The sequence below is a fragment of the Papaver somniferum genome, chromosome 6 (genome assembly GCF_003573695.1).
Source record: "Papaver somniferum cultivar HN1 chromosome 6, ASM357369v1, whole genome shotgun sequence".
In the NCBI taxonomy this organism is placed as follows: Eukaryota; Viridiplantae; Streptophyta; class Magnoliopsida; order Ranunculales; family Papaveraceae; genus Papaver; species Papaver somniferum.
The window spans coordinates 37376674-37386917 of record NC_039363.1 but is presented as its reverse complement, the minus strand read 5'-3'; the positions used below and the strand labels follow the sequence as shown (position 1 = coordinate 37386917).

The 10244-nt window shown below is 37.6% G+C and overlaps 1 protein-coding gene and 1 long non-coding RNA gene across 3 annotated transcripts; one reads left to right on the top strand and one right to left on the bottom strand.

The window, feature by feature from the left end:
• The first annotated feature begins 1051 nt into the window (after positions 1–1051).
• Positions 1052–2042, top strand: LOC113287323. Its single transcript, XR_003329961.1, has 2 exons — positions 1052–1269; positions 1451–2042. It is a non-coding gene; the product is annotated as an uncharacterized LOC113287323 (long non-coding RNA).
• Positions 2043–2431: 389 nt separating this feature from the next.
• Positions 2432–8435, bottom strand: LOC113287321 (copper-transporting ATPase RAN1-like). 2 transcript variants are annotated; one of them, XM_026536038.1, is made up of 9 exons: positions 7999–8435; positions 6024–6638; positions 5510–5939; positions 5072–5397; positions 4853–4911; positions 4394–4736; positions 3958–4158; positions 3603–3860; positions 2432–3204 (listed from the first exon to the last, which is right to left on the bottom strand). In XM_026536038.1, exons 1-9 carry the CDS (start codon positions 8332–8334, stop codon positions 2728–2730), a joined length of 3045 nt encoding a protein of 1014 aa, XP_026391823.1. In that variant the 5' UTR covers positions 8335–8435; the 3' UTR covers positions 2432–2727. The 2 variants fall into 2 exon arrangements, with proteins under 2 accessions (XP_026391823.1, XP_026391824.1); XM_026536039.1 differs by lacking the exon at positions 7999–8435 and adding an exon at positions 7418–7546 and having other exon boundaries at positions 2728–3204.
• Between the last annotated feature and the right edge of the window lie 1809 nt (positions 8436–10244).

Genomic DNA, 10244 nt, shown 5'->3' with positions numbered 1-10244 from the left:
AATTCTCGCTAATAGATTCATTTATGATTAGATTTAACTACTCCATCAGCAATTACCTCTTTTGGCGGTTCTTGTATTTTACCATCAGCATAGCCAAAAAGATCTGTTGCAATCAAGATTTATTCATACTAATCTATCCACAACAAGTAATTTGTAGAGTCCAACTTGATTGAAACAAAGTTAGAAATATTTGTGAAAGGTAAAGTGAAATTCAGATAATAATATTGAGCAACAGAATAGTTATTTGTGGTAGAACTATTTGTTGAACACCATGGATAGTGAGTGAAATTGTTGTTGTTGTTTGATATGCTTCTTATATTTTCCATTGAAGAAAAATATCAAGAAAATCAAAAAATTGTACAGAAGAAACGAATCTGAGAATGATAAAAAATATTGAATTAATATTTAAAATATTAAATCGGTCAGAGAGATATTGAGCGACTTACCCATTCAGTGATTTTGATCAATTGAGAAAACATATTGAATTGAGTTGAATGTTTAATCGAAGAAAATTTTGCTGAACGAATCGAGCACCAATTTGATACCATGAGAAGAGATACAGTGCAGTGAAAAGTATACTGCAAAAGAGAATGATTCAGATGGAATCTTACGGATATTTTTAGGACAGTATTTATACGGAGAGAGAAAGCAAACAATTGATAACAAAACACCTGGCAATTGCTAAGTCAGAGGCCAAGTCAAAGAAGACTGACTATTCCTAATATTAACATGGGTTTTGGGATCCCAGTGTATCATCATTTTGTTAATTTGGGTGTTGTAAGGCTGCACAGGAACCGGTAAAGAGTACCTCTACCGTCCTGGAACCGAGAATATCGGATCGTAACCGAACCGGTACCGGAGTAACCGGGACAGGGACCGGGACAGAAGATTAAGAACCGGAGTAGACTAGTACAAGCACCGGTTCTTCCCAGAATCCCGACATGTACCAGACCAAAACCCCGGAGTAATCCTAGCCCTTGCTTTCCCTGAATCGTAGCCGCTGATGTTAGGTATATACAACAACTTCCTTTATTCACCTACTCAATCTCTCGGTCTTTCCTCCTCCTCCTCCTTATTCTTCTGTTCTTAACGATCCATAACTTCATCTTCTTCAGCAACACCACCAGAACCAAATCACATCATCACAATCACAGCGATATCAACACCTCTCTATCACAGCGACATCGACACTCTCTGTCACAACGACCACGACCTTCTTCTTCATTTCTTCTTCAATTATTTCAAAAGCTAACATCAAGTCAACAACAGGTAAATTAATTCATCAGATACAAATTGACTTTGGATTTTTATTAATTTCAGGTTTAATTAATTTTTTAAATGAGAATTTTGATTGCATGTTTAATTTAGGGTTTTGTTTGAGATCGAATCGGTTGATTCTATGAAATTAATGGTTTTAGATTATTTCTGATATGGGTTTTTTAATATACAGGGGTAATGAGTTGAGGTTGTTGTTAATTCATGGATGTAAACTTAGAATTAGAAGATATTCCTATTGAATTGTAAACAGGGAAAGTTTGATGTTGTAGATTTAATGGTGATGCGGAGAAGAAGAAGATGAATCAGGGTTTTGGTGGATGGTATGTGCTGCCGATCTGAGATTCAGATGGAGATAGTGATGCACTTGAATTGAATCAGGGTTTTGGTGGATGGTATGTGCTGCCGATCTTAAATCAAAAGCACAAGAAGAAGACATTTTAAAGAGCAAAAAGGGGATCTAGGGAAGGCTGAGTTGCTGTTGATGGACTCATTCTGATGGTCTTTGTTCAATCTCTCCTGTGTCATTCTGTATCTCTTTTGTCCGGCTACCTCTTTTTCTGATTGAAATTTCTTTATTGGTATTAAACATGAACTTGTATCTTGTGGTAGCTAGCTCAAATAGTTAGGGTCAAATTTGGGCAAGTATGAGATGATATTGTTGAACGCTTGAAACTGATTAGATGTATGTTAGGATCTGAATGTGTGAAATGCAGTGAAGAACTGAAGAAAAATAGACCAAAATACGGCCTGGAGTTTCCTTTGTATTTTGTCATTTGTGAATCAGGTAAAAACCCGGTATCGGTCTTATACCGGACCGGTACCAGAAATACAAGCACAACTCCAGGTATAAGTACAGGTACCGGTCCTCAAAATGAGGTACCGGTCAACACCAAGTACAGGGACCAAGCACAGGGACCGGTTCCATAAGAGAACCGGGCCGTACCGGACCATGTGCAGCCTGAGGTGCTTGTATCGGTTATTTTGAGGTTGTGTTGTCCCCTCCGCTCAAAGTATTGAGGTTGTGTCGTCCCTTTTGCTCAAAGTTTTGAGGGATGTATGTACTCTGGTTTTCACCCTTTTCTAAAATATTTTCTCCAAATAGAAAAATACACAAGAGAAGAGCAAGGATAAAAAAAAATGCAATCAACTATAGAAAACCAACATACAGAATTTTTTTTCTTATTTGATTTTTTTTCTTCTTATACTTTTCTTGATTATTTCATTCCCTACATGACAGACGAGGAAGAACATGGGAACATAAAATATACATGGAATTGGTGAAGAAAAAAAACTGCATCACCATGCATATGGTAGATACGAACTACACATTAAGGATACAGAAAGACACATCATTGATGTACAGAAGAGAAAATCAAGACAAAACCGTCTATCCTGTCACTTTCTTTTTCTCTTCTTTTTTTTAATTTTTAGGTTCACACGTGGTTACATCTATTCTACAGTTATTTCTAATATAGTGGTAAGCCTAGGTTTTTTGTATCTCCTCAAAAGCAAAGATGAGCAAACTACACTTACAGATGAGAGAGCCATGCATGCTCCAGCTACCCATGGTGGCAACGTAATCCTAACGAGTGGGAAGAAAACTCCAGCTGCGACTGGAATTGCAATTACATTGTATGCCATAGCAAATATGTAATTCAATCGTATACGGAAGAAGGTCTTCCTTGATAAATCGATGGCTGTGATTACATCCTCGAGGTTATTTCTCATCAGTACATAATCTGCTGCCTCTATGGCAATATCTGTCCCTGCACCAATTGCCATTCCAACATCAGCGGCTGCTAGGGCAGGGGAGTCGTTGATACCATCACCGACCATTGCAACAATACTACCATCCTTTTGAAATGAACGGATAACATCAGCTTTTCCTGCAGGCAAAACCTCTGCTCTCACATCAACAATACCAACCTGCGAATTCCGAGAATTTGATTACTTGTAACTCAATCTGAGTACACATGACAATAAGATTGAAATGAAAATTACATGACAAGGGAAATCTACATGTCTCATACAAGCTGTGTATTGGGGAAGTTGAGGTGATCTTTGATCTATCTTAAAAGACTGAATTTTTAGAGAGCTTAACTGAAGGACTGGGATTGATGTTGCCACATAAACATCAACTGCCAATCATATTTCAGCATGCGTCACAAGACACTACTAAATTATATAAATTACTAACTTACTACACAGTCTTCAACCTAAACCTCAGGAGCCTCAGCACCAACATTACTAGCTTAACAAACTATGATTTGTTCATGTTTGAGGGATATTCTCAAAACAGAAAACACAATAACAATAATACAAACCTCTTTAGCAACAGCCATTGCTGTTCTCAGATTATCCCCTGTAACCATTATAGGTTTGACACCCATTTTCATTAGTCCTTCGATGACTACAACTGCTTCTCTCTTCAACGGATCCGCTACTCCTAAAACTCCAATAAGAGTTTCATCATATGCCACAAGTATCCCCGTTTTTGCACTTTCTTCTAACTCGACAACGAATCTTTCAACTTCAGTTGATATGGTGACCCCACTTTCAGTCAACAGCTTCCTGTTACCTACCTGTTCATAATACAAAACCTAGTATGAGGAAGAGAAACCATGATGAATCACCTATTTTGATCCGTTGCATGACATATGATCTTTTTAATTGACTTACCAAAACCCTTTGCCCACTTATAAAGCATTGTACACCTCTACCAGGCAAAGCAGAGAAGTCACGCACATCAAGAAGCCAACCAGATGGCTTAGATTCTTTCTTCAGACTTTTTGAGTCCTTCGCCGCAGAAGGATCATCAAAGAAATGAAAATGCCGTGCATAGTCCACGATAGCTTTGGCCAGTGGATGCTCACTGCTAGCCTAAAAAATACGACAAAAGAACAAACCAAATGTAAGTTAGTCAATGGCTCATAAAATAATTGAGGTTTATGTGTATGCAACAATGGTTGGAATTGAAGTCCATTACTGTGTTGCCATTCAGCTGATGAGTTTGAGTGACAGAGTGCAGAATGGCATGGGTTAGAAGTTCTGTTTAATCAGGGACATGGAATCAAGTAAAACAATTCGGAAAAAAATCCCAGCAAATCTGAATTACCTCTGCAGATGCAACCAAAGTAAGGAATTCCCCACGATCCATTCCTGAAAATACTTTTACTTGTGAAACGGTGGCCCTTCCTTGTGTAAGGGTACCTGTTTTATCGAACACCACATACTTGACCATCTGAGCCCTTTCCAAAGCATCTCCTCCTTTTATAAGGACACCATTGTTGGCACCAACACCTGTTGCAACCATCACAGCAGTTGGTGTTGCCAGTCCAAGTGCACAAGGGCATGCAATGACTACAACTGATATTGAAAACATGAGGGCAAAGACAAAATGATTGCCATTTTCAGGTAACCAGTCATCTGGGTATGCTCCTAATGCTCCAAAGATATACCTGCAACAGTATCAGGAGAAAAGGTTATCAGCTGAATAGCCAAACAAACCGCACTAGAATCTAACTATTCATTTTTTGGCTAAAAAACCATAATAATTGAGATAATAGTTACTCACCAACTAACCAATGTCAAGAATGACAATGCGACAACTGTGGGGACAAAAATGCTAGCAACCTGTATGAGACATGGAGATAATCAGAATAGCAAGGAACATAATTACAGTTACAGCACTACTTAAATATTGTAGAAAAAAAAAGGAAGCTGCATGAGACATTTCATAGATTAAATCTGTATAAAACTAAGCACCATAAGTAACTGTTTCATTGACACTTACAAAGTCAGCAAATTTCTGAACAGGAGCTTTGGACATTTGGGCTGTCTCAACCAGACAAATAATTTGGCTCAAAACAGTATTAGACCCGACTTTTGTGGCTTGTATGTGAAGAGCACCGTGTAAATTAATAGTACCTCCTATTACTGACGAGTTTATCTCCTTCAGAATGGGTAAGGACTCACCAGTAACCATACTCTCATCAACATAACTTGAACCCCAAACAACGAAGCCATCAGCAGGAACTTTCGAACCAGGAAGAACTTTTAATATGTCTCCTGGCTGTATTAGCAATGCGTCTATTTCCCTTTCTTCAACAAGATTCCCTCCTGCAATAACTAAGCATTTAGTAGCAGTGATCATGACTAGGATGGACGGGGGAAGGAAGTCCCTCGACAAGAAAAATAGAAGTGATAAGAATAGAAAATCATTAAAACATACCTGCATCTTTGATAACTAGCATCGCTGTTGCAGGTGTAAGTTCTACTAACTTTTTGATAGCATCAGATGTCTTACCCTTTGCAAGAATTTCCAAATACTTTCCCAGCAGCACAAATGTTATAAGCATCGCACTTGTCTCAAAATATGTTGTAGACCAGAAACCAGTTAAAGCACCATATAATAATGCCCCTACAGAGTAGAAGTAAGAGGCTGAAGTCCCCAGGGCTACCAAAACATCCATGTTCGTTGACCTATTCCGCAGTGCCCTGGCTGCTGCGACATAGAACCGTTTCCCAATAACAAACTGTACGATTGTCACCAATGCCCACTTTAACCAATCACCCATTAGAAAGGGACCACATCTCCATAGTATCCAAGAGTAAAGAAAAGGTACGCGGGGACAGAGAACACGTATGAGAAAGACTGGGATCTGTGGCAACAGAATGACTTCAAACAGTTATTACAGGGAAGAAGATTAAATGGAACTATATGAACTCAAATAAACATCACTCACGCTTAAACACAGACTGGAGGTGAAAAGCCTAAACATATTTGAAGATTCTTCTGTGCCACCTGACTTCATTGTTGTGTAAGGGTTTCTGACATTTACTTTAAATCTTCCATTGCCTCCAGCAACAATTCCATCAACCACCGATCTTGAACCTATGACTTCAGGATCAAAGAGGACTTCTAAATCTAAGAGAATCCTGTCAAGACGGAAGGCTCTGACCCCTTTCATGTTGCCAACTATGCTTTCCACAAGCTGTGCATCAATTTCACTGGAGATTCCGGATACTGTCAATAAGATCCTATCCTCTTCGCTGCTCTGAACAAAAGAAGCTTCAAAACCAGCATCTTCAATCGCTTCTATGATAGCATCCTTATTAATGAATGCTGAATCATATTCAACCTCCCCTAAAGAGGTCGCCAAGGCAACCACTGCTCTTTTAACACCCGGTAACTCTCTTAAAATACTTTCGACAGAGTTCACGCATGCTGCACATGTCATGCCACCTATTCTGAACTGTCCAGTTAAGGTCTCTTGTGACTTCGAACTAATAGATATCGATTCCTGAAGGATCTCAGCATCAAAGCCTGCATCTTCAATTGCACCCTTTATATCTTCATCCTGCACTCACCAACATATCAACTGTAAGTTGATAGAAGAAAAAAAGAAAAGTTTGATCATTAGTCCTCCTAATGTGCCAGATAATTTGGCCATAATCTTCATTAAATGAGTGATAAGTATTCTGAGAGGCAATGGAGCTTACGACAGACAAAGAAGTTGTTTAATGTGTAACATACAAAGAGGTGACTTTCTTTTACTGTTTGAGTCAAAAACAACTTATCTATAGTTTCAAAAACCAAATTATCAACTTCAAATGAGCATAGACATTCAAAGCTAATCAAAAGCCTCTCCAACACAACCAGAAGGCAGATCATTTGGAGATTTAAATCTGTGACACAAAGCGCGGATTTACATCTAAGAATCATTTTGTAATCACATGAATGACTTAATGTTCTTCTTAAGAATAAAACAAGATTCTGAATACGAGAGACACGGAGAAAGAAGTAAATGGTTGACATAACATCTATAGAAATGGTAAACCTAGAACTGCAGTGTCCTGGTTGTTTGAGAACTTCTGCATATATACTAGCAATAATCTTTCCGGTAGATGACAGAGAAGACAAAGTAACAGTAGGAAAATATTAACGGTGAAGATTCAACGTTAAACATGACACTATTTGTTTTAATTGAGAATTTCTAGTTTACAACAAATCCTTCATATCAAGCAAGTATCATAACCCTACCATAGACTGGATAAGAGGTAAATAGCAAGTTAACTGTTTCTAATCTAATTGCTTCAATTTTTCCATTTCAATGCAGCTACAAAAGTCTTAACGCACCAATGTATTCTTCTTCTATCAAGCACTAGAAAACCCTTCCCTCTTTGCTCCTCCACTCCGTTCTGATTTCTCAAATATTACTTGCAAACCTCGGGAGATATTCGACCTTTAGAACAAGCAACCTTGGGAGATATTTGAGCCTTTAGAACAAGCCACACTTTTCATAGCAGATGTTTCTTTCACCACTGACTACGAACCTCTCAAAATAATTAGGTAAAACCACCAAATTAGGTACTAAGAACATTTGATCGTGTTAATATAACCACCTAAGCTAAGACCTTCTAGCAGAAAGGCTCATGATTAAAACAACCAAGGTTTAGAGCTACCAAACTTGATAGTAAAATCTTGAAGGAAAAAAGTTAACAAAAAAAACACACACACAGGGTTGATGATGTTACAGCAATTAATGAGATCTTAAACCAATAAATGAAATAAAACAAACCTAAAACATTAAAATTACCCAAATCATCATCACAATATTTCATAGAATTAATAAACACTGCTTAAAATTCAATTTTAATCACCCTAACTAGCGAAAGAAATAAAATAAACAAACAATTTCAATTTTGGTAATTACCAACCTGGACAATTTTAGGATCAAAAACAATATCAGCCCTGTTTTGAAGCAAAGCAACAGAAGCTTTAAGAACACCATGAATACCGAGAAGAGCAGATTCGACTGAATTTGAACAAGCTGCACATGTCATACCACTTACTCGAACCTGTATTCTTTTCATCCCTTCTTCTTCTTCTTCTTCTTCTTCAACATTGTTATAATCATCTCTGTCATAAGAATCTAATAATCTAACATCTTCAAGGTCATCAGAATCTTCTGCGGCAACAACAACAGCCGTTGATGAAGTATTCCGGTGACCTGATATTGAAGTTAGTTGAAGGTCTCTGAGACTCGGCGCCATCCCTAAGAAGAAGAATAAAGAATTTGGAATGAACAGCCGAGAATTATAAAGATAGAGGGAGAGACAACGAAGCTCACCAACAGCTGCAGGAATACAGGACAGGACGGACTACTATAAGAATGGAGCAATGTAGTCAATATTGGGGATATTTCGGATATCGGCCCAGAACGATACGATAAGAAGGATATCGGGGATACGATATTCGCCCGATAATATCGGCCGTCTCGTTCGAATATCGGCCGTTTCGGTCAAATATCGGCCGTATCGTCGATACGAAATTTTCCTACATTTCCTAATATGAGACGGTATTGGTCGTTTTCTATAAAGTTTAAGGGTAATTTTGGCGAAGAAAGTCTTCCAGGTGGTAGTAGAGGTGCATGTAGCTCTCGAAGCAAGTCTACTAAAATTACTCTTTTGTTTTTTTGATAAAATTGATGTTATCTATTATATCTTATCCGAAAATGTGTGGAGAAATGTTTAATATAAAATTATAGTCTCTAAATCTAGAACCGATATTTCAACGATAATATCCCCGATATAATATCGTACCAGTGTATCGGTCCCGACCGAGATGAATCGATATCCGATATTAACTACATTGGAATGGAGGGGAGACTTTTCCGATTCGATTTAACACCTTTTTTTCTCATTTTTTTTTATGATTTATTTATTTTATTTTAAAAAAAGATTTCTTTTATAATGCATCCACTGCCTTTCGTGGTCATTTTTGACATTTCACCCCATTAATTATTATACACACCTTGATTTTCCTCCAAATCCCTTCTAGAAAGAATTTCTCTACGTACCGTATTTATGTTTTTGAAACAGTAGAAGCACTCTCCGATCAATCGTACAAGCTTGACTGTTGAGCAGTCATGTTTTCCAATCGATGACCAGAAAAGAATAGAATAGAATTAAAGATGGCAAAAAGTTAATTATTAGAGGAAAAGATACACATGTATTAGATGAAAAGTGGGTGTTTTCTGATTGATGTTTTTAAGTGGTCAAATTCCTCTGACTAAAGCTTTTATGTGTTTTGGAAATTACGAGACAATAACAGGAGTATTCATATGACGGAAATATCCTTAATTGATCCATTTATTGACTATTAGATCCTCGTACTACAAGTAAAACTTGCTAAGAAGTGCAAGTACAACGATTTTGGCTAGAAAAACAACTCCAACTTTGTCCTTTTGAAAAAACAAAAGATGCGTGATAAAACCCCCAAAGACCTTTGTTCCCATTGATGTGAGTCGCTGCTGCTGCTGCCAGAAGACGCAACAAGAAGAAAAAGCAGAAAGTGTGGTTACGAATGCCACTAGTATATATTGCAGTCCACGGCGGCAAGTTTTGTTTGTCGAGTGAGGAGGGAGAAAAGTTCCGCTACTAAGGCCTATTCCTAAAAGTATGGTAAAAAAATGTTGTTTGGCATACCAGGTGGCATAGTAAACGAGTTGTGCCACTATGGGAAAACTACTGAGCCACAGAGTTTCTAGCGGTTGATATTTTCAATAACGCCAGTGATAAAGACCAACGGCTAGTTCTTTATTGTTATAAATAGGTAATTTTCAAACTCAGAAGTTACACCAAAATTTTTTACACAAGAATTTTCTCTAATTCTCTCTTTCTTAATCTAAATTTCTCGATTTCTCTCTTTCTCAATCTAATTTATTTTTTGAAATTTCCCAAATGGCACAATTTCAAACCCAACTTGATTCGGCAACACAACTTGGTTTTTCTGGAGTAGTGCTTGAAGGTGCCGTTAAGAAGACATGTGATAAGTACAAAGAAATAGGTAAGAAGCAAAGAAGTCTTCAAGTTTTGGATATTAACCAAGTCAAAACCGCAACTAAGAAAAGGCAAAGAAAAGTTCAGGGCAAGGAAAATTAAAACAAAACAAATTTGAAGCC

What these genes read in the sequence shown, in the direction of transcription:
- LOC113287321 (XM_026536038.1), bottom strand. Translation starts at nt 8,334, where the DNA reads ATGGCGCCGAGTCTCAGAGACCTTCAACTAACTTCAATATCAGGTCAC. An exon ending in TTGATCCTAAAATTGTCCAG is followed by an intron (nt 6,639 to 7,998) that starts GTTGGTAATTAC and finishes TGGTGAGTGCAG; the next exon opens with GATGAAGATATAAAGGGTGC. An exon ending in TAAGTGGGCAAAGGGTTTTG is followed by an intron (nt 3,861 to 3,957) that starts GTAAGTCAATTA and finishes TATTATGAACAG; the next exon opens with GTAGGTAACAGGAAGCTGTT.